Source organism: Chaetura pelagica, unplaced genomic scaffold (assembly GCF_000747805.2).
Source record: "Chaetura pelagica isolate M959 unplaced genomic scaffold, ChaPel_1.0 scaffold181, whole genome shotgun sequence".
Lineage (NCBI taxonomy): Eukaryota > Metazoa > Chordata > Aves > Apodiformes > Apodidae > Chaetura > Chaetura pelagica.
Genome location: NW_009951992.1, coordinates 36,986 through 60,418, shown reverse-complemented (window position 1 = coordinate 60,418; position 23,433 = coordinate 36,986). Strand labels below are relative to the sequence as shown.

The window sequence follows — 23,433 nt, the reverse complement described above, 5'->3', positions numbered from 1 at the left end:
AGTTGGGCTTTGGACGGCAAGGAAGGCTGGCTGAACATCCCCAGGGGTCCTGGGGAGCAGCCACAAAGCCACAGCGCTGCAAAACAACCCGGACAAGAGGCACAAAGCCTGAAGAAGTTGTTGTGCCGCGTTCAGCTTTTATTAGGTGAAGCACCCGCAGGGGAACGCTGGAGACAAAGCGTTCCTGGGACAGGATCCTGGATCCAGTTCGTGGAGCTGCTGGTTTAAGGCCGATTTTGGTTTAACAAACTGACAGGGAGGGGGTTGAGGGTCTGGCTGCTCGTGAGGTTTGTGAGGAGAGAAGGGAACGCTGAGCAGTGGCAGGAAACACCGCTCACCACAAAACACCATCTGTGCAGCTTGAACCTCCTCACAGCCTTACAGCAATTGCTGGGAGCAGAAGCAGAATTAATGTTCCTACAGTGAAGGGCCTGGAATTTCAGTCCGTGCAGCTGCTCTTGTGCACAGAACCAGTCCTGGGCCTGTTCAGGGGCAGCACGGGTGCCCAACCTAGGAAAAACGTGACATCTTGGGGTTAAAATGAGACTTTTCCTGTTTTCACACTTGTATTTAGAGATTTCATTGTAACTCGGGGAGGGAGGAGCGAATTTCTGGGAAATCTGTTGCTTCAAAGGATGAATTCTCTCAAACTGGCCTTAAAAAAAAAATATTTAAAAAGGTAAAGCTTAAAGGTGCCATTTTGTAGACAAAGCTGCTTATTTTCAGAGTGCTGCCAACACAGAAAGTTCATTGTTAATGTCTAATAGATTCAGCATAGAAAGTAGATTTACCTGTAAGTAAAAATGGCATTGCAGGTGTGAAAGCAAGCCAAAAAATCCCCAAAGGCCCAGTCCAGAGACCTTTTCTTATGCTAGTGCTGCTAAGTGAGGTTTTTAGACAGTAAACTCTCTAAAATGATAGGTAATCCTTACAAACAAAAACAATCAGAGGCAAGGCTGGAAGTCTAGGTCATCTCTTTAGAGTACTGAAAAGGAAACAGGCCCTCACAGAATGTTTAACAGAAGATTGAAGGACATTTTCTACTTGACTGACTATGGTGGAACAACTCAAGTTTGCAGCTATAACTGATATTTTATGCTGAGGAATATAAATCCATACCTTCTGTGGAAGACATGAGAATTTCTGTTCAGTGATCGGGGTGAGAGTGGTTTGGTAACTGTAGCTTTCATATGTATTATAGTAGCTAAGTGAAAGAAAAAAAAAAAGAAAACAAGGAACTGTATTGGTTTGTAAACAAACACTCAGGTTGGTTTTCCTCTCTAAGGAAGAGAGTCTTGAAAGAAAACCACATAATCACACCATCGACTCCAGGTTTGCTGTGCCTTGTACAGTTTGTAAGCATGAGCTGAAGATAGAAAGTTACAAGATCCAGGCACAGCCAGCAAGTATTTGAAGTGTGTAAAGTATATAAAACTTGAGACTTGGCAACAAAGGACATGAAGGGAAATGCAGAAGACCTCCTTACCCTTCCTTCTGCTTAGAAATAATAATCCAGACAATGCCTGCCCCCAGGAGAAGCAGGACTCCTGCAGCTGCCACCCCTGAGAGGGAAGAGCTTGTGTTATTTTCACTGTGTATTTTAAAGCGAATCAGCACAAAGGACATAACAAGGCAAGTCTTCACAGCAAGCAGAGGGAAATGGTGCTTCTGGGGCCACTGCTTAAAGCTGAAGATTTAGCCACAAAAAAATAAATCATATTTCTAAGCTGCTTACCCAGGCCTACTGAACCAGACTTGGGTGATGCTGAAGGGAAGAGGAAAAAGAAAAATCAGCACATTGCTCTCACAAAATATGATGTGTCCCAGCTGTAGTGATGAATCACTTTATCAATGAAGCTTTTACTGCTTGGACGTACGGGACAGGATTTCTTAAAAACCACACCATTTTAAATATGTATGTTTTGGGGTGTTTTTTTTAATACAGAAAGACATTTGCATGTTTCAAATGCATTTGCCCCTTTCGGCTTGATCTTTGCTTCGTTTATGTTTCACTCACTCAGTTTACAGGCTGGTAGAGGAGAGTCCCAGCTGAAGTCCTCTTGACACTGAATCTGGCTGACGCCTTCCAGCGTGTAACCATCATCACATTCAAGAGTGAGCTTGGTCCCTGAGCTATAAGTATTTCCTTGTATGGCTTTCTTAACACCTGGAACTTCTGGGAATACACATCTGACCTCTGAAATTAGAAGTAATAGAAAGAGTTGTTCATACCACTTATTTCAATATAATGAGTTAGTTCCTTCAATTTAAGAGTCTAATCACTTTTGACACAAGCCCAAGAATTCTGGGGGAAATTTTTCTCAGGGGAGACCAAACGGGTCACATCAACATCTATCTTTTCACCTTTGTTTCACTTCTTTTTTTTAATATTTTTTTTTGCTATCACACGTAATAGTTACTAAGGACACTTCAAAACCAGGAGAATGTGGAACTGCAGGGTGAATTTTCCAGTGAAACTGCTTCTTTTAAAGAGCCTCTTGACTTATTTACATAAACAATTGGTAGGTTATTTCCTCCCATTGTTATCCAAGGCTTTTGAACTCTTGAGTCACTGAGGTGGCTGCAACTCCACCAAGGAAGCACTGTGACTGGGTGATAAATTTATTCCACTGACTGTCCAGTTTTCCACGCAGGAACGCCCACACTAGGAATCTTGTGACATTCATGGAATTGCCTTTATTGCTTTGCCCGATGACTGACCTTCACGGAGAGCTACTCAGAAATGCCAAGTTACAGATATCCAGGCCTTTTCCAAGAAAGGGAATAGTCAGGCTTGTGTGTAATCAACAGACCATCTGTCATAGAGAAATTCTCTGATACAATAATTCCCTTTCCTTCCTGTTTGTGATAACTGGGGAGTGAGGGACACAAAGAGGGAAGGAAAGGGAAAAGTTTCTACTCTTCGGCTAAAAACAAAAAGGTTTTACTGGAAGAAAGTCATTATACAGCTCATTCATAGCAACAAGAGCAGAGATGGAAAACATGCAAAGATTAAAATTGCTTGCCAGAGTTGATGGTTCTGCCACCACAAACTCCAAACCACGTGAGCAAACCAAGCACTCACACACCTTTGCACTGAGGAGGTGGCTGGCTCCAGGTTCCTGACACCGTGCAGTTGATGAAAGCATTCCCAAGCAGTGCATGGCCAGGATTGCAGGTGTAGGATACAGATTGTCCATAGGAAAAACTGTCAGAGATGTTGCCTTTAAGCTTCCCATTGGTGATGTTTGGAGGATGGAGACACTTCACAACTGGAAAGTCAGGGAGAGACAAACAGCAGTGTTGACATGAGGATCCCAATGGGCTGCCAGAGAGCACTAAGGCACCGCAGCTTCACAGCCCTTAGATTGTTCATTTTTAATTTCTTCACCAAGACTCACCAACTGATTTTGTGCAGATCAAACCAGAGCTCATACAGGTAGGAGGGGAAACTTTTGAGGACCTGTGGACGGCTGTGCCCTCCATTCCCACAGCCCTGGATCCACTGCCAGAGCCAGCCCTGCCCACCCTCTGCACCCACTTCACCCCAGATCGTCTGGGAAGCATTTGGCACCACACACGTTTCTGCTGGCACAAAGTAACTTGGCCCAGCATCGTCTTTGCTGGGACATTCCTAGTGGTACATTCCGTTGTAGTGATGTCTCCAGGCCAACAGAGGGACTCCAATCTGATTGTTGTTCCATTCCCAACTCTTGGGCTCACACCCAGCTACAGACAGTGAGCTTATAAAGAACCCTCTAGACTGTGAAACTTGTGCAAGACAGAGACCACGGAGTCCACACAGACCTCTTGGCCAGAGGCCTCTTTCTTTAGTGGTGGAGCTTGTTGAAGCAACAGCTTGTTTCACCAAGTCCTCACACAAATATAACTTAATGTTTAATGTGTTTATAAAGTTGAGAAGATTCAGTGGAAGGAGCCCAAACACACCTTCACAGCGAGGGAGGGGACGGCTCCAGACTCCAGGTGCTGTACAACGAACAGACTTGTTCCCAACAAGGGAGAAGCCCCGTTTGCAGTGATAGTGCACAAGGGCTCCTACACCAAAAGTGTCTGAGAAGTGCCTGCTGTGTTTCCCATTAGCAATGCGTGGAGGATGCAGACACTTCACCACTGAAAGAGGAGGAGAGGGTGGGAGGGTGATGTTAATTGTAAAAAACGTGATAGAAAGAGGGTTAAAAAGTGCAATTACCCCTCTTCCCTGCAAAAAGCAGGACTGGTTTGGAGGAGAAGGTAGTGTTTAATAAATCTTGCCTCTTCTTAAAACAAACCTACCTGGCTTCCTTGTGGTATCAGGATGATGATGATAGTGTTCTGCCACTCCATCTAGATGCAGCATTAAGTATTTAAAATACACATTTGATTGAGCAAACACAATGCACAAATTTATCTTAATTTTCCATCCTGCCTTTATATTTGCAGCAAAAATTTCACTCCTCTCTGACAGTCAGTGTCCTGCCATGAAGCTACCAAATTTCTCACTTTGGGGAAATGAAGAGAATGTGGATTATGGCTTGCAACAAGCAGGGTGAGAGAAGTGCAAACCATGCTCATACTTACAGTGTTACCCAAAGCCTGGCTCGTCTGTGTGAGGAGAGAGGTGTAAATAAAAGGATTATTTTCTGTTTTTTCCTGAAAGTAGTTAGAGCAAACACGAAAAATAAAGCCAAATGTGGCTTCAGGGAGCATGGAGGAGCAGTCAGGAGGAATCTGCTGGCAGGTCAGCGTGCTGACACTTACCCTGCTCACAGACTGGTACGGGGGGGTCCCACGTTTTATCCGCCTGGCACTGGGCTGTGTGGTGGCCTCGCAGGGTGAAACCTTCACTGCACCTGAAGGTAACAGTGTCTCTGTACGTGTAGCGATACTTGAGAACAGATACTTTCCCATTCCAGATCTGTGGGACTGGACACATCACCTCTGAAAGACAAATTCATTGTCTCAAAGAGTGAGCCATGTCTATGCTGTAATTGATGCATGTATAAATTCCATCCTTAACGTGCCACTGCTCAGGGGAGTTTCACAAGTAGCACTTGAATTATTTCAAGCATCAAGGGCTATTTTAGTTCCCTTAGGTACCGAGGGTTACCGCGTTATTGTATAAACATAGTTTTGTACCTATAAATAGAATAATGCAAATACATTCCAGCAAGTATATTAAATGGTATAGAAATCCATGAGCACTGCCAGCCATTCTCATGACTGCTTTATTATAGCAACCTGGTGCCTTCCAAACCAATTCCATCCGAAGGAAAGACTAATGGCAACTCTCCTGCAGAACAGCCTTGTGGTTTGGATAACAGTACCATCTTTGGAAGATCTCAGTTCAGTTTTACTCAATATCCCACTCTTCCACTACAAGACATGTTTCTTCCTTCATTTATTGTTTATATTTGTGAAACATGAGGGTCAAATCCCTGCGGGCACCTCACAACTCTTCATTCTACAGAGCTCTGAAAAATCAAAACTGGCATCTGGGAGATTCATAGAACTAAGCAAGTAAAACAAAACAATCCTAGAGGAACATGATGCTTTAAAAGTCTTATTCCTTAAGGTTCTGTTTATTTTAAGGACATGCCACTTTTTGATTTTAGGGACTTAATTTGGCATTTCAGGGTCAGATCTAGCTGTGACCTACTTACTCTGACAAATGGGAAGAACACCACTCCATGCAACATCTGCTCCAAAAACCTCACATCGCCTGTGCGACTGTCCAACCAGCCGGTGCCTGGAGTTACACAGAAAGAAATATCAGTTGATACCAAGTCATTCAGCTTGGGTTTTGCTTCCCACTCTGACACCACTCCCAGAGGTTTCCTTCTGCAGCCTCATTCTGCCTGTGTTTGTCTTGGTTTGACACATGGGAACAAGGGATACCAAGCTCCTTCTTCCCAGATCCAAGAGGAACAGCAATGATCCCAGATTACTTTGGATTAGATTGGTCAGGTGCTAAACTGGGACTTAAATCCAAGTGACTTCCAAACCTCTGGAGCCTCCTCACAGCACAGGCTTCTTGTCCTCTTAGCTCCTGCTGGGTAGCCATCTGAGGAGGCAGGCTGAAACTGAAGTTTGCAAAGTGGGATACTGAGCACAGGCAGCGAATAATAAGGGATGCTTTTTCCTTTCCTGCTCAGGCAAGTGTGGCACAACAGGAACCAAAGCACAAATCCTGGCCAGCTGTGGGAGCATGGCCAGTGCAGGGGAGCGGGCTTGGAGCCTTTGCTGGGACTTGCCAAACACTGAGCTCAGAAAGCAGGAGCAGCAGGAGCAGCAGGAGCAGCAGGGGACTCACCCTTCTTCACACGAGTGGTTCACAACTGACCCAAAAAGGCGATCTGTCAGAACAAAAACTCTGCCATTCTTTGGTGCTTCTGGGAATTTACACTGCTTCCCTGGGAGAAAACAAGGCTGCATTTAAACTCTTCTCTTGTGGTTTTGTAATGCACTATGAGAAAGTATCTTAAGGATCTGTCCACAATCAATCACCGATAAAGATGTGATTTTTAAAAGGCCAATAGCTGCCCTAACTATGTGACTAGTGAAGCCATGTATAATTTTTTCTTTTAAAAAATTGCTTTAAGAAACCCACAGCTGTAGTTTAGCCAGTTTTCAACAACCAACACCAAACAGATTGAACTATTCACTTTTGCAGAACTCTAGCGCTTCGGACCACGTGTGGTTTTTGAGGCATGTCAGAGTGGAGGCTGCTCCAGGGTGTCTCATGTATCCCGGCTGGCAGCTGTACCGCACGGTGTCCCCGACTGGAAACTCTGTCCGATTTTTGTATTCCTCAGCTAGCTCAGCAAAGGTCAAGCTTGGAGGGGCACCACAGCCACCTAGTGGGAAGGAAAACACGGGGAGAAATGGGGATATCAACTACACGAGGTTGTTTTAAAATGGATATTGGGTATGCATAGATAAATGTTTACAAGCAAAACTGACAAGAAAAGGGAAGGACTGAAGGAGTCAACATCATGGGAAGACTGGGGAAAAGGACATGTCCTACAGGCTTTTGATGGCAGGAATTCCCAGACTGTCCAAAATCCCCACAATGTACCTGCACACTGAGGAAAAGGGAGGCTCCAGTTTCCAGAGTCAGTGCAGTAAATCGATGCCTCTCCCAAGAGGCTGTATCCAGGGTCACAGCTATAATTTACAACCATCCCAGTAGTAAAAACTTCCAAGTCCTGGCTGTTGTGACTTCCTTTGTCAATATTTGGTGGTGAAGGACACTGCAGCTCTAAAGGGAGAGCAAACAAAATTTTAAAAGGGCATGGACAGAATAACATGCGTGGGCAGCGATGGGGGTTAGGGACAAGGCAGCACTGACAGGGCATGAGCAGACAATGGCATGTTAGTGATTTTGCCCAGCAGAGGAGCACAGCTAACACAACAAAACACTATTGCACCCAAAGTGGCATGAGTGAAGCAGAGAGCATGACCTCAGGGCCCCTCCAGCACAGAGATGGCCCTAAACATCCTCTCTGTAGACCCCCAGGTGCCCTTTTTCCGCTCAGACAAAACAATCTCTGCAATCAAACAAGCTGAGAGAGACCTTTCCTGAAAAGGAGATGGTTCCTGGCCATGAGCTGTCCAGCTCTTGGTTTCCCAAAGGCTGCCAGGGCCCTGGAGCACAGTGCCAAAGCTGTGCCAAGAGAAGCCATGGCCATGCTCACCTGGCTTGCAGGTGGGGACAGCAGGGACCCAGCGGCCATCGGGCTGGCACTCAGCCTCACCACTGCCCTGCAGCACGTAGCCTGGGTGACAACGAAAGGTGACATTGGCCCCAGGTTGGTACACAGAACTCTGTCCTTCAGCCACATCTCCATTCTGGATGTCGGGGCTTGTGCAGTTGATCACTGGAAGTGAGAAGTGGCAGAGCATGGGCTGGGGAAGCTGTGGGTTCCCCCTTTGGTTTTGTGAGGTTGAAATCAGGAAAGCTGCACGACCCAGATGGTCTGCCCTTCCTCTGTGATACTGCCCTTACAGCTCACCTTCACACCGGGGGTAAGGGGTGCTCCAGGTTCCATTTACCATACAGTACAGAGTTGTCTTTCCAGTAAGAGAATAGCCAGGGTCACAGCTGTAATTTACAGACATTCCAGGAACAAACACTTCCACATCCTCTCCGTCGTGCTGGCCACGATCAATCGCCATCGGGGAGGGACACGAGCGCCCTACCAGGAAGGAAATCCTCACTGAGACCAGGATGGACTTTTGGGGTTTGTGTTTTCTGGATCTTGGGGCCCCTCCAGCACAAGGATTGCTCTAAGCATCCTCCTTCTAACCCCCCGCGTGCCCGTGCTCACCTGGCTCACAGGTGGGGACAGGAGGTGCCCAGCGGCCATCGGGCTGGCACTTGGCCTCGTGGCTGCCCCTCAGCACGTAGCCCAGGTGGCACTGGAAGGTGACATTGGCTCCAGGATGGTACACAGTGCTCTGTCCTCCAGCCACTTCTCCGCCCTGGATGTTGGGGCTTGTGCAGGTGATCACTGGAAGTGAAAAGCAACAGAGCATGGGCTGGGGAAGTGGCTGCCAGAGCTGGGGGTTCCCCCTTTTGTTTTTGCCAGGTCAGAATGCAGGGAAGGCCGAGTGGCCCCTTTTCCCTGTGGGGAAGAGCATTTGCAGCTCACCATCACACCGGGGGTAAGGGATGCTCCAGGTTCCAGACGCCAAACAAGAAACTGTTGTTTTCCCAGTGAGGACGTACCCTGGGTCACAGTAGTACTTCACTGATATTCCAGGGACAAACACTTTCACATCCTTGCTGTCATGCTGCCCATTTTTGATATTTGGAGGGGAAGGACACTGCAGCACTTGAAGAAGGAGAAAAAAAAGTCATGGCTGGTGAAGAGCTGGTACCACAAACACCACAGTAGGAAAGGCAGCCTTTTAACTTCTTTCTGCCCCATTAACTTTTTCAAATAGCTGGGGCTATCACTGCTTGAATTATACTTCCCTCCTACTCTCATTATCTTCCAGCCTTCATGTTTGTTGAGCTTATTCACATCAAGAATGATAATTTAATCTGTGGCCCTAACAGCTTGCTCTGGCCTTTCTGTGGTTGAGAATAAGTTCAGACACCAACCTGGCTCTCTGTGTCTTTGTGGGTTCACTTAAAGAGATGAAAGCCCTACAGAGAAGGGTCTGAGTGAAGATGGGGGGACAGATATGTGCATATTTTTCCTTTCCAGTCCTGAAGAGCAGCCCCTTTACCTCCAATGTGAGGTGGTTGCACCCTGCCAGGTGCACTCACACAGCCACCACCCAGCTCCTCAGTTCCACTTACTCTTTTCACAGGTTGGGGCAGGAGGGTCCCACCTGCCCCCAAACTGGCACCAAGATTCTTGAGAGCCCTTCAAGGCGTAACCAAAATCACACTCAAAGACAACAATGTCCCCCAGTCTGTACAGGGTCTTTGTCCCAGTTGTTTTCCCATTCTTGATCTCTGGTCTTTCACAGCCGCTTGCTGGAAGGGAAGAGCACAAGGCACTGCTGGGGGTTTGAAGCCCATCCTGGGTGTGGAAGGACACTGATCAGGGCAGTCAGTACCTGCTGCTGACCCTTGCCATCACTGTCATGGGCATGTCAACACTAGTGATTCTTATTCTTACATAAAATATCATTATTTAACTGTTCCTGAGAGTCTGTCCTTACTGGGGCACAGAAAGGGAAATCCACAGAGGCAGATAGAGCTCCTCCTGCCTGGGGGACCTTTGGTCTCTGCCTCTCACTGGAGATCTGATCTGCAGTGATTAGACCAAGAGCCAAGGAGAAAGAAAAGGCCTAGGGCAAGATGAGAGAAGCCAACACAAACACACCTTCGCATCGGGGCCGGGGCCGGCTCCAGGTTCCCTCCGGGGTGCAGCGGATGGAGGCGTTTCCGACCAGGGAATACCCATCCCTGCAGCTGTACTGCACAGCCGAGCCTGGGAGGTGGGTGTCTGAGGGCTGGCCACTGTGCTTCCCGTTGGCAATGCCTGGAGGGGGGGGACACTTCACCTCTGCCAAGGAGAAGATAAGAAATCCAGATGGGGCAAGGAAAAAAACCCAAACAAACAAAAAATAAATGTAAAACATTAAAAAAATCCAGACTTGAAAACCCGAACGAGGAAGACGATTTGATTAACTCCTTTGAATAAATATCTGTCGTGTTAGCTGCCTTCCCTGCCAGGGGGTGCAGCATGGGGTGACTCCTGCTGCCACCCAGAGCTGGGGACACGGTGCAGAGCCCCACCTGCGCGTTAGCTGCCTTCCCTGCCAGGGGGTACAGGCATGGGGTGCCTCCTGCTGCCACCCAGAGCTGGGGACACGGTGCAGAGCCCCACCTGCGCGTTAGCTGCCTTCCCTGCCAGGGGGTACAGGCATGGGGTGCCTCCTGCTGCCACCCAGAGCTGGGGACACGGTGCAGAGCCCCACCTGCGTGTTAGCTGCCTTCCCTGCCAGGGGGTGCAGCATGGGGTGACTCCTGCTGCCACCCAGAGCTGGGGACACGGTGCAGAGCCCCACCTGCGTGTTAGCTGCCTTCCCTGCCAGGGGGTACAGGCATGGGGTGACTCCTGCTGCCACCCAGAGTTGGGGACACTGTGCAGAGCCCCACCTGCGTGTTTGCTGCCTTCCCTGCCAGGGGGTACAGGCATGGGGTGACTCCTGCTGCCACCCAGAGCTGGGGACACGGTGCAGAGCCCCACCTGCACAGCGCGGTGCGGCCCCGCTCCACGCGCCCCGCTGCCCGGGCCCCGCCGCGCACACCAGGGAGGCATCTCCAGCCAGAGAGCGGCCAGAGGTGCAGCTGTAGGTGACCACGTCCCCGTAGGAGAAGGTGTCCCTCGAGCCCCCGCTGTGTGTCCCGTGGAGGATGTCTGGAGGTGGGCCACAGGTGACAGCTGCGGGCACAGAGAAGGGAGGTTTTAGCATCAGCGCTGCAGCAGCACCCGGGGGTGCAGGACACTGCCAGGAAGGGAACTGGCAGGGATGAACCCATTTTAGCAGTGGTGCTTTCTGGATACAATGATCCAGATTATCCGGAGACAAACCTCATGTGCAAAAAGTCACATGTGAGAAGGAAAACCTGCACCCTCCTGTGAGTCACTTCCTTGCTGCCCACATCCGGAGGTGGTAGGACAGTTCTTATCTCCCTTTCTGTAGCCACACTGGCCACACCACTCCTACATGTGACCAGTGAGAAACACTTACCCCAGTAACAGGGAGCTTAAAATCTTAATGGCTTTGCCAATTTAGACCAGGATTAAAAAAATAAAAAAGACCTTTGGAAACATTTTCAGAAGTGTCCAAAACAAAACAGAAGAAACGTGAAAGATTTTACATGTACAGTGACTTGAGAAATCTTTTGCAATGAAATCTTTGTCTTGAAAGTTGTGCCACTTTCTCCTGCAAGCCACCCCCAGGGACCTTTTGTTGTGTCCTACTCACGCTGGCAGACAGGAGCATCCCCACTCCACAAGACACGTGTGCCAGAGACCTCGCATGTTCTCTGGGACAATCCAACCAGCTTGTACCTGGAGCCACACAGAGGGATTAATTAAATTACATTAAGAGACTTGAGGCTTCTGAACAACCTTTGTAAGCGGCAGCCAAGATTTCTGACTTGGGAACTGGGTTCCTTCACGTAAAGCTGAAAATCTGCTTTGCTCTCGCTTGGCAGCTGAATTCAGCTGGTCACAAGACTCACCCTGTGTCACAAGTGTAATTAACTTTGGACTCAAAGAGGAGGTCTGTCAGGACAACAGCTCTGCCATTCTCTGGATCCCCTGGGTTAGGACATTGCTTCCCTGAAAGGGAACATCAGCCACCATCAGCCCTCACTGCCATCCCGGCCAGGGATGCTGTCACAGAGAGTGGGCTGGGTAAAGGATCCCTTGAAGTCAGAAAGAAGTGAAAATCCAGCCAAGCCAGACACTGGGGGGGTTTCAGCACTCGCAGGACATACTTTTACAGAACTCCAGAGCCACAGACCACGTCTGATTCCTGAGGCAGGTGATGGCCGGCAGCATTCCCGGCTGCTGGGTGTACCCAGCCCGGCACACGTATCCCACCGTCCTCCCCACGGGAAAGACTCCCTGGTTGCTGTGCAGCTCCTTCAGCTCAGCAAACGCCAGTCTGGGAGGGGCACTGCAGCCAGCTGCTGGGAAAGACAAGCCAGCCCAGTTGTTAGAGGAGTCAAGAAAACGCAGACTGGGCAGGGCAGGGGAAGGTGAACATTCCCACACAGTTTGAGCACTTGCCCTGCTTGCAGACTGGCACGGGGGGCTCCCAGGTGTTGTTCAGTTGGCACTGTAGCACTCTGTGGCCTTGCAGAACAAAGCCTGGATCACACTCAAAGGCAATGGTGTCCTTGTGGGTGTAGGTAGTCTTAGGAGACACTATTCTCCCATTCAAGACCCGTGGGACAGGACATCTTGGCTCTGGAAAAGAAGTGCAGGTCTTCAAAACAGGCACTTAGGCAGTATACAGAGCTGTGGAAAGTGCCTGTGAAGCCACTGAGAGTTGCAGTCCCCTTCAAGACACAAGTCTGGGCATAATTTCCCCCTAGATGATGTACTGCCCACATCCAGCCATATCAAACACTGAGGGAGAGACCCAAGCTGAAAGGTGAGGCTGGGGATGCTGGAGTCAGTGGGGTTGTCCTCCAGCCTCCTCCCCCTGCCTGGCCTCAGCTGTACAAACAGCCCGTGCAAATCCTGCCCTAGCAGGAACCAGGCAAGAAGTGCAGTTCTCTGGAGGTTTCCCAGCCTTTCTGAATATGAGGCAGTAGCAGCAGGAGGATTCCACCTGAGTAAGAATTTCTTTACCCAAAGAGTGGTTGGACAGTGGAACAGGCTGCCCAGGGAGGTGGTGGAGTCACCATCCCTGGACGTGTTTAAAAGAAATGTAGATACAGTGCTTAGTGACATGATTTAAGCACTGAATGGGTAAATTAGGTTATGGTAGGGGGATTTAGGTTATGGTTGGACTTGATGATCTTCAAGATCCCTTCCAACAGGATGATTCTAAGATTCCATGATCCCTACCTCCGCAGTGGGGGGGGGGGCTGCTCCACACCCCGTTTTTCCCATCCCGGGTTGTGCAGTGGATGGAGGGTTCTCCCTGGAGCGGGTACCCAGGGTTGCAGGTGTATGTTACAGATGTGCCATAGTGGAATTCCTCCAGCAGGCTGCCCGTGTGCTTCCCGTTGGGAATGTCCGGAGGTGGCTCACAAGGGATGCCTGCAGAGGTGCAGAACAAGGCTTTGATATTCAAGAGCAGTGACAAGGTACTAGACACCCCTCAGTCTGTGGGGCACTTGTCCTGGTGATGGAGTAGCTGCAGGGAAGTGACCTAGGTCAGGCCTTGTAGTCAACTGGATCCCATCTGCCTGGCCAGCAATTTCTAGGACAGTTGGAAAGCAGACCAATAAGACAAACCTCTGTGGAGGAAACACCTACATGCTTTATGTTTTCTACTGTTCAAGAAATTTTTTAAAAAGTGTATTTATTTTGCATTGCCTGTGTAAAATCTGGATTTCTCAGCTGCACACACTGCAAAGGCACTCACAGGCAGCAATCCATGCATCACCTTAGGTTTACCTGGAGAATCTGTAAAAGGCTTCAAAATCCCAGACTGTACCAGTAAACATTTCTAGTCACCTAATCAGCAGCACTACTTAATCAGCAGAGAAACTCCCCTGGGGGATTGCTGAGGTGCAGCTCAGCAGCTCATGGCACACACACCAGTTAGCTGAGCCTGTACTGAAAGAGAGAGCCCGTGCTTTGGGACTTTGGGATTCCACTTCTGGCCCTGCCACAGTGCTCTGCCTCTCCTTAGGGCTGTGCCCTGGTCCCTCTGTGTCTAATATTAGCAACTCTTATGTTGAAGAGAGTATTTTCCCTTCCTCTCATAACAGGGCTATAATATTAGTCCCAGGATACCGAAGTACTGCTGAAAATGCTCCAGCTGAGACATTGTTGTCTATAATCCATTAAGCTTTGAGATCTTGTGCCTTTTCCCAGAACATTTGCTTAGGACATAAAAAACTTCCAGCAATCTCTGCTGGAAAACATGTTCCAGACCCATGCAAACCCCCTGGAGATGTGAGCTACTCACGCTGACAAGTGGGAACATCACCACTCCACGCAACACGTCCACCAGAAACCTCACATCGTCTGCTGGATTTTCCAATTAACCTGTGCCTGGTGTTAGAAGGATTGAACGTTCATTCCCAGTCATTCCAGTGGGAGTTACTGCCTCTTCCAAACCACCCTGGACTGCATGCTCAGCCCTGCAGCCAGCAGAGCTGTGGCCCTGGAGGAGAAGTTCCCTTCCTCACTCTGCCTACAATTTCATTGTATATACATGGATATATAAGCTAGGGAACACCTTGTGTGTTGTAATCCATTTATTGGGAGTGAATGGAGGAAAAAAGGGAGACTTACCTAATCCTTTCTGTGTTAAGCAGTAGCCAAAACCAGGACTTACCCCTCTTCACAGCTGTAGAGCACTGTTGACCCAAACAGGAGATCTGTTAGGAAACTAATTTTCCCATTCACAGGTTCACCAGGATGACTGCATTTTTTTCCTGAGGGAGAAGAAAACCTCATTTTAGGCTTCTCTCTATCTATGACATGGCACAACAGATGCAGCTATTACACCAGTAATCTGTTTACATTCCCAGTTACCCCCAAGTGGGTTTCAAATAGCTTAAAGTTACATGGCTTTACTAGTCACATACTCTCTGAACACCAGAATTCAGTTAAGGTTTTTGCAGCATGGACAGAACCTAGGACCTATTCCTTTGTGCACAACAGTCACCAAATCAAGGAGCTATTCACTTTTACAGAACTCTAGTGCTTCTGACCACACTCCGCTCTCAAGGCATGTAATAGTAGGTGACATTCCTGGCTGTTTAGCATATCCAGGTCGGCAAGTGTATTGCACAGTCTTCCCAACAGAAAAATCAAGCTCATTTTTATGCTGCTCGTTTAGCTCAGCAAAGGGAAGCCTTGTAGGAGCACCACAACCACCTAGTGAGAAAGAAAACAGACAGGAGAGTCAGGCAGGACAGGCATCTGGGGTGCAAGCACAGCAAGAACACTGTTACAAAGGAAGGCGTTTGGTTTGCCTTACAGAATTGTTTCTTATTATCAATATAATCACTATTAAACAAATGCAATATATTTTTCCCAAAGGATTCCAGAGGATCAGGTTCTTATTCCCAGGGTGTACTTAGATCTTCCACTCACAGGATTTAATCATGTTTTTAACAGTGTTAGGGGACATTAAATAGCAGTGTACCCCAAGGCAGCTGTGTCACAATTTACCTGGCAGTTCAGGCCTGCTTGACAACTCCTGGTGCTGGTACAGCCGATGGCAGGTGGGAACAGGAGGCTGCCAGCTGCCATCCTCCTGGCAGAAGATTTTAGCACTGCCTTGCAGGCTGTAACCATCGTGACACTGAAATGTCACTGTTTGCCCAGGTGCAGAAGTAAGTCCTTGGCCACCAACTTGCCTTCCATTCTTGATGTCTGGGTTGATGCAGACAGTCCCTGGGAGGGCCCACGTGCCAGCGCCGCGTGCGAAAGGAGGCAGAACAGAACAAGATAAAACACCCACAGGTTGTTAAAATTGCAACAGGAAAAAAAGACATGACATCTACACAGACCTCCTCAGAGCCACGTTGTGACCTTCCCCCCAGGGCCCAGGCCCCAGACACACCTTCACAGCGAGGGCCAGGCCGGCTCCAGTTCCCTGATGCTCTGCAAAACACGGCAGCTTTTCCAACCAGGTAGTAGCCAGGGTCACAGGTGTAGGTGACAGACATTCCCGTGGTAAAAAATGCTCTGCCCTGCCCGTTGTAACTTCCATGCTGGACCCCCGGAGGCATGGGGCATGGCCGGGCTGTAAGAGGGCAACAGAAAGTCTAACTCAGTGAGGGAACCGTGTGCAGGGGAAGTCAGTGTGATGCTGTACTGTGGGTAAAAGCCCATCACGGGAACAGCTCTGCCTGCACACTCTGCTCCTGCTGCAAGGAGCACCCTGGCAGGGCTGCCCTGCTGCAGGCAGCAGGCACCCACACTCACCCTTCACACAGATGAGCTCTGGAGGATCCCAGGTACAGTCTTCCCAACAGAAAAATCAAGCTCATTTTTATGCTGCTCGTTTAGCTCAGCAAAGGGAAGCCTTGTAGGAGCACCACAACCACCTAGTGAGAAAGAAAACAGACAGGAGAGTCAGGCAGGACAGGCATCTGGGGTGCAAGCACAGCAAGAACACTGTTACAAAGGAAGGCGTTTGGTTTGCCTTACAGAATTGTTTCTTATTATCAATATAATCACTATTAAACAAATGCAATATATTTTTCCCAAAGGATTCCAGAGGATCAGGTTCTTATTCCCAGGGTGTACTTAGATCTTCCACTCACAGGATTTAATCATGTTTTTAACAGTGTTAGGGGACATTAAATAGCAGTGTACCCCAAGGCAGCTGTGTCACAATTTACCTGGCAGTTCAGGCCTGCTTGACAACTCCTGGTGCTGGTACAGCCGATGGCAGGTGGGAACAGGAGGCTGCCAGCTGCCATCCTCCTGGCAGAAGATTTTAGCACTGCCTTGCAGGCTGTAACCATCGTGACACTGAAATGTCACTGTTTGCCCAGGTGCAGAAGTAAGTCCTTGGCCACCAACTTGCCTTCCATTCTTGATGTCTGGGTTGATGCAGACAGTCCCTGGGAGGGCCCACGTGCCAGCGCCGCGTGCGAAAGGAGGCAGAACAGAACAAGATAAAACACCCACAGGTTGTTAAAATTGCAACAGGAAAAAAAGACATGACATCTACACAGACCTCCTCAGAGCCACGCTGTGACCTTCCCCCCAGGGCCCAGGCCCCAGACACACCTTCACAGCGAGGGCCAGGCCGGCTCCAGTTCCCTGATGCTCTGCAAAACACGGCAGCTTTTCCAACCAGGTAGTAGCCAGGGTCACAGGTGTAGGTGACAGACATTCCCGTGGTAAAAAATGCTCTGCCCTGCCCGTTGTGATTTCCATTGGTGATCTCTGGAGGCATGGGACAGGGCTGGACTGCAACAAGTGAGAAAAAGTCAGTGAGAGAACAGGGAGAGAACTGTGCATGGGGGAAGGAGTCACTGAGGGGTAAAAGCCCATCACAGGAACAGCTCTGCCTGCACACTCTGCTCCCGCTGCAAGGAGCACCCTGGCAGGGCTGCCCTGCTGCAGGCAGCAGGCACCCACACTCACCCTTCACACAGATGAGCTCTGGAGGATCCCAGGTCCCCCCGGGCTGGCACCGAGTCTCATACGTGTCCTCTGCAGCGTAACCTTCATCACAGGCAAAGTGAAGAGTCTCTCCAGCTCTGTAGGTGCTTTGCAGCCCATGGACTTTCCCATTCTGCACCTCAGGCATCTCACAGCCAATTGCTGCAGGGAACATGGACAACATCCCATAATCTTGAGTGCTTGGGCCAGACCCTGCACACACAGCCCCCTCCCTTCCCATCACTGCCTTAAGCCTGTGTGCTCAGTTCCTCCAGGACATGCAGCAGCCTTTCTGCCAGCCCACGCCCAGCAGAGCAGCACCCACCCACCCACCTTCACAGCGGGGCCGGGGCCGGCTCCACACCCCGCTCTCTGTGCAGTTGACAGATGTGTTCCCAACCAGCTGGTAGCCCTCCTTGCAGCTGTAGTACACGGTCAGTCCTGGGGAAAACTTCTCCAAGTTCTGCGCGCTGTGCAGCCCGTTGGCAATGTTTGGTGGCTGAGGACATGTCACCTCTGGAGAAGAAAAAGGAAATGGCCCTGTGGGTCAGCTGTTTGCCATTTTGTGTGCTACTAGGGCTGTTGGATTAATATCAGGATAATATCCTGAGTTCTGCTCAGTCTTGGTTCCATTTGCTGAACCAAAGCACCCGCCAACAAAAGGTACAGCAGCACCGAGGTCACAATCACTCTGCAGACAGAGGGAATTACTAATTACAAGGACAGTCTCAGCAGGACGACTCACAGTCACATCATGGGGCTGGTACATGGACACAGAAGCAGCAAGAAGTTGTGATTATTTCCTTTTCCAGGAGGAAGATGAAGACATCCTCCATCTGACCAGAATCAGAACCACAGAAATCCCACCTGGGGCAGCAGAAGCTGCATCCCCACAGCTCCTGAGCATGCTGGGGAGGTCGCAGCCTCCTCCTGCACAACAGCTCAGCCCTGGGCTGAACTTCTCCCCATCCCTCTCAGAATCCAAGGCAGGACAGGCTCCAGCCAGCCCCGTGTCCTTCCCAGCTCCTTTCCCCCGAGCTGTTCCCGTCTCTCAGAGACCTGACCTGGCAGCGCTTGGGTTTTGAACTGCCAGAAATCCCAGCTTTGCTTCCGCACGGAATGTGAGGGGGCACCGGAGGGAGCGGGAACACTCACCCTTCCCGCACACCGGCAGGGGGGGGCTCCATCGGAAGCCGGCGCGGCAGGTGCTGGTGCGGGAGCCCCGCAGGGTGTACCCGGCTCTGCACGCGAAGCTCACGGTGTCCCCGGGCTTGTACAAGTAGCGGGCGGAGGACACGCGTTTCCCATGCCGGACGTAGGGGAACGGGCATCGGGAGGCTGGAAAAGGGAGAGAGGTAAAAAACCTTGTTTACCCCCCACCAGCTCCCCCGCCGGTCCTGCCCGGGGTGGGTGCCCTGTTGCTGGTGCCCACACAGCCAGGCGTTCAGCACCAAAACCGCAGGGAAGGAGGCTGCTGTGTGTGCCGGGCAGGTATTTGCACTAGATGCAGGGATGTAGAAAGAAGGTAAAAGGAAATGCCTCTCGCTGGTCGTACCCCAGTGACTTCCTACACATCACAGCAAGTTGCAACTCGACAGAGCTCAGACACAACGTGTTACTGAACAGGCTCCTCCTGTCACTGCCATAAGATGAACACACAGGTCGAGCCCCTTGTTATAAGCTGGGCAGGCTGTGAAACACTCTCCATAGCCTCCCGTTGGGAGGTTACAACCCTATTCCCCATCCCAGCTGAAGGGCACAGGCAGCCCTGGTCCCAGAGGGCTGGTTTTGCAAGCAGAGCAGCTCTGCAGTGCTCAGGGTCTGGCATGCCAAGGTCCAGCTGGGACCAGCACAGGGCTCCTCTCTGCCTCCACAAGGAAAAGCAAAAGAATCAGCAAGGAGAGGAGCAGCAATGAGGAAGAGGAGGCCCATGAGAGGAAGGCTGAGAGGTGCAGAGCTGCCAGCCTCCCTTCCCTTGAGCCCCAGGCACGACGGCCAGGAGCAAAGCAGAGCTGCCCAGGAGGTGCAGGGTGAAGGTGAGCACCATGCTCTGCTCCCCGCACAGACTGCAGCTCCCAGGGGCTGCAGGAAGATATGGGCCCCCCAGTTCCCCCTGCCCACCCCTGCATGCAGCAGGAGCCACAAGTGTGGGATTTCCCAGCGCCACAGGACAGGAACCTCTGAGCTTCCCAGCACAGAACAGGCACTGCCACCACCCCCGGGAGGCTGCAGGTCCCACCTGCTGCTTCTCCTGCTAGTTTTGGCAGGGGAGGATGGGCCCCTGGGACCCACAGGCATCTGTGAAGGAAGGGTGGGTGCAGACACTGAAGTGCTGCTAGCCAAACTGTGCCCAGGGTGCAGAGCATCCTTCAGTGAGGGTAAGTGTCCCGGGCTGTGCCCCAAGTCCCCAGGCAGTGACAGCAGCTCTTCTCACAAACCAGCTGGAGAGGCACAGCTCACCTGCCCAGGTACAGGAAGAGCAGAGCATTCCCTCCTCCCAACCCTGGCTGCTCCAGGTCCAACCTGATGTCACCCCCATCACTGGCTGGAAGAATAAAAATCCACCAAGAGAACTTTGTGATGTAGGAGCCAGCACAGCAACCCCAGCTCCCCACCTCCCATGGCAGAGGATGTTCTCTGAGCCTAAAACAAGCAGCAAGACACACATTCCTCAAGTCTTTTTATCCCTTTTATTGACAGAGAGCTTCCAATATTTACATACCCAACATTTTTACTTCAGAATTATACTCGATTTTGTTTACACTCAGATTATAAAGCAAAACTATGCACCAGCCAGTTACATACACAGCAGATAAACCCTCTTCAGTAGTACATGTTGGTGCTCACACCCACAGCTGTCTGAGCATTCTCAGCTGCTTCCATTTGGTTGCAAGGAGATCATTTCCAGCTGATCCCCAAATCAGGGGTTAAATCATTTGGAAAAACCACCCTGAGCTATGCAGCAAGAACAACTGTGTGGGGATTAAAATAACAAAATAGAACACAACACTAAGCTATGAGGCTTTATATCTGTGGGTTTTTTTCACATGGCTTATGGTAAGAGACACATAAAAATAAGTGCTTGTTCTGCAAGACTGGCTTCTGAAAACAGCACCTTGTGGTGCCCCAGTGACAACTCAGCAGGATAGGGCCCTGCAGGAAAGGGAGAACTTTGTGGCTTTATTTGGGACCTGACTAACTTGTTGATGCAAATAGCTCTTTGTGGTTTTCCCTCTAATTAGATGCATGTTCCTGTTAACAGGAAAGCACTGGCAAAAACACAGAAGCAAAAAGTACATAATAGACACATTTTAAATACTCCCCATTCCCAGCTGTGCACCATGAGAAGTTCACAGAGGGGTCATTTACCTCAGATTCAGACAAAACCCTGAACCTCAAAGTCTTGCTTTACCAACAGCTACGGGTCCCAGTGTCTCAAGCTGGATTCAGGCAGTACCTGAATACAAGTTTAAATCCTGTCCCAGTTTTGTTCCCCTTTTTACGTAGGACTCCCAGGAAGCCTTCAAGTCTTTACTTTGTTTGACAAGACAGCACGTAGCTCTTTAGCTTATTCCTTAATCATTTAGTGGGGCTGAGTTAAAACGAGGAAACAAGACCAACACCTCCAGCCAAACAAATCAAGGGGACTTTGGCCAGTGTCTTTGGTTTAGATAAGGCAGGTGAGGTCCCATCACCTGCCTGTCCTCATGGCACCACCAAAGCCTGGGCAGGGCTGGGGACAGCAAATACCTCACCCACCTCTGCCCACCCTCACAAACTATCATCACCATCAGGGCAGCTTAGACAGGATGAAAACAAAGAGCACCAAAACCACAGGCTTTGCATCCTGTCCCCCACAGAGGAGTAAATTAAAGCTTTGGCTTGATGTGAATCAGCTTTGGGTGCAGCCACCTGCCAGCCCTGCTGCAAGTGGAGCAAGAGGCCCAAAACCTGCTTTTCCTCCCCAGCATCACCCCAGCAGCCCTAGGGCTGAGCTGGCCCCTCAGCAGACCCACAGTGGGAGCCAGTGTGGTTGGGGTGCACAGCACCCCAAAAAGCCTTTTAAGTGCAAATTCAGAGTCATTCCCTGCATCAGAGTGGCCCCAGGCAGGCAGCACTGGAGCAGAAAGTGCCAGGGCAGAGACCTTCAGCTGAAGGCTAAAACTCATTTCAGTACATACAGGAAGAGTCAGCACACAAATTCTTTCAATTAAGGCATCTACATTTTTTTCTCTCTCGTGGAATTACTGATCTTTAAGGGTTGTTCTTTGCACAACAGCTCAGACTTGCCTTGAAGTATTGGCTACAACTGCACTTTTATCTGACCATTCCAATGTGTTCAGTACCCACAGATAAATACCTGACTTACACATCCTATTTGTATCAAACCATTTTTTCCAAGCATGTATCACTCACAGGAAGACACCATTAATACACTCAGCAGTGACAGCACATTTCTCCTCAGGACACCTAAGAAACCCATGAATCCTGATCAGGCACGAGATGACCTTAGTGAGGCTGAAAACCAAACGTGTGGAGGTACCCACAGTGCAGGAGTTTCTTGAGTCTGTTGTAGCATGATGGTCTTTAGCATTACTGGGATGTAAGGTGGGGATAAATGCTCTTGGTTTCTGAGCAGCATTCTCACCTGGGTGGCAGAGAGCCTCCCATCCAGCCCAACCCAGCTCATCCCCATGCAGGGGCTGCTGTGTCCAACACAAGGTGCAGCAGCCACAGCCCCAGGGCTCAGGGCTGCACAGGGAGTGTCCAAGTTTCTCATCCAAGGTTGATTCATTATGGATTCAAGGCCAGTTTCACAAGAGGGAAAAGCAGAGCGCTGGGATCAGTATGAGAAGTCCAACACGTCCACAGGTGCCTCCTCACTGTGCCTGTTCCCTAATCTAGATGTTCATAACCAGCATTGCCAGAAGAAGGGGGAAGATTCCTACAGGAAACAAATCAAAAGCTTCAGTCTTCACTCCAAACATACTCAACTATCCTTCTGCTCCCTGGTCCCTGTTACCTTCAGCCCACTTTTCACAGCATAATGATGATTGATGATACATCTGGTATCAGTGTCTGACAACAGACTGCAGTGAATGGCCTCTAAGCTTATTTCAGGCAGAACACACAGGAGACAGTAACATGAAGTAGGTAGGAGTGTGGTACAGGGGTGCAGGAATAGGTTTTACTTACCAATAATGATCATGTTTGCTCCACCTGGAAAGGAAGTGAGCCAAGAGGTGAAACTCAGCACAGTGATTCATCACCCTGCTCCACATGGAGTATCTCAGATCAGAGCCAATGCCCATGGAAGACAATTCAAGCAACACACAGAACAGGACCCCCACACAGCCCAACTCCACAGACATTTATCTGTTAAAACACAGATGTATTTACCAGGATACATTCCCATGAGCCCATAAGATGATGCCACCACCTAGTCATGCTCTCTTGGCACTAGATTTTAACTGAGGCTGCTTCAGGAAGCATCAAAGGTTTTACTGCTTAGCAGAATTATCTGATTTGAGGATTCACAGAGGAAGGAAAAAATAGGTATTCTGAAGGCAGAGAAGAAACATCAAGACAGAGCCAGGAGATAGTCACCTTTGCACTCAGGAGCAGGCTTGTTCCAACCTCCCCAGTGTTGATCTCTAGCAACACACTGAAGAAAGGCATCTCCATCAAGGGTGAACCCAGCCTTGCATTTATAAGCTACCACGGAGCCGTGGACGAAGTGTTTTCCCTTCGTGCCGTTGTGCATCCCATTGTGAACCGCAGGGGGCTCTCCACAGAGCTGTCCTAGGGAGCATCAGCAGGAGGGAATCAGTACCTCTCCTAACCAAAAGGTGAAGAAGTCTAAGGGGAAAAGGAGGCCCAGCCAAACACCACACACCCAGCAGCAACTGAAAACACTCTGAGCTTTCGTGCTTGCCACTGGGTCTCAGTTACTGCCCAGTAGCCACAACTCCAGGATCTCAGTCCATCAAATAAGCCACAGAAGTGCCTAATCAGGCCAGAAAAAACATTTCAGCCATTTCTAGCTTCACATAACACTATACACTGACTTCCTAACAGCTCACGTCTTCATTATATCAAAGAGTAGAGCAGACAGAGTTCTAACTTCCATTTATTTTCCTCTTTCCCT

General features: G+C 49.7%; 3 protein-coding genes across 3 annotated transcripts in view; all 3 read right to left on the bottom strand.

Moving 5' to 3' along the window:
- Window positions 1-810, bottom strand: part of LOC104392647 (membrane cofactor protein-like) — a 10,127-nt gene extending 9,317 nt beyond the window's left edge. The window contains exon 1 of the mRNA XM_010002079.1: window positions 792-810. Within this exon, the coding sequence (XP_010000381.1) occupies window positions 792-810 (19 nt within the window). The remainder of the gene's footprint in view (window positions 1-791) is intronic.
- A 154-nt stretch (window positions 811-964) lies between these two features.
- On the bottom strand, window positions 965-4,933 carry LOC104392636 (zona pellucida sperm-binding protein 3 receptor-like). The gene is made up of 8 exons (XM_010002068.1): window positions 4,759-4,933; window positions 3,949-4,131; window positions 3,090-3,272; window positions 2,018-2,197; window positions 1,736-1,765; window positions 1,487-1,562; window positions 1,120-1,204; window positions 965-985 (listed from the first exon to the last, which is right to left on the bottom strand). The coding sequence occupies exons 1-8, from the start codon at window positions 4,931-4,933 to the stop codon at window positions 965-967; spliced, it is 933 nt and encodes a 310-aa protein (XP_010000370.1).
- A 1,721-nt stretch (window positions 4,934-6,654) lies between these two features.
- On the bottom strand, window positions 6,655-22,494 carry LOC104392625 (complement receptor type 1-like). The gene is made up of 21 exons (XM_010002057.1): window positions 22,482-22,494; window positions 18,441-18,623; window positions 17,619-17,801; window positions 17,268-17,447; window positions 16,908-17,090; window positions 15,730-15,912; window positions 14,847-15,038; window positions 14,494-14,593; window positions 14,122-14,207; window positions 13,050-13,244; window positions 11,969-12,160; window positions 11,711-11,810; window positions 11,452-11,537; window positions 10,710-10,904; window positions 9,840-10,022; window positions 9,308-9,487; window positions 8,652-8,834; window positions 8,328-8,510; window positions 7,695-7,877; window positions 7,076-7,258; window positions 6,655-6,854 (listed from the first exon to the last, which is right to left on the bottom strand). Exons 1-21 carry the CDS (start codon window positions 22,492-22,494, stop codon window positions 6,655-6,657), a joined length of 3,366 nt encoding a protein of 1,121 aa, XP_010000359.1.
- Window positions 22,495-23,433: the final 939 nt, after the last annotated feature.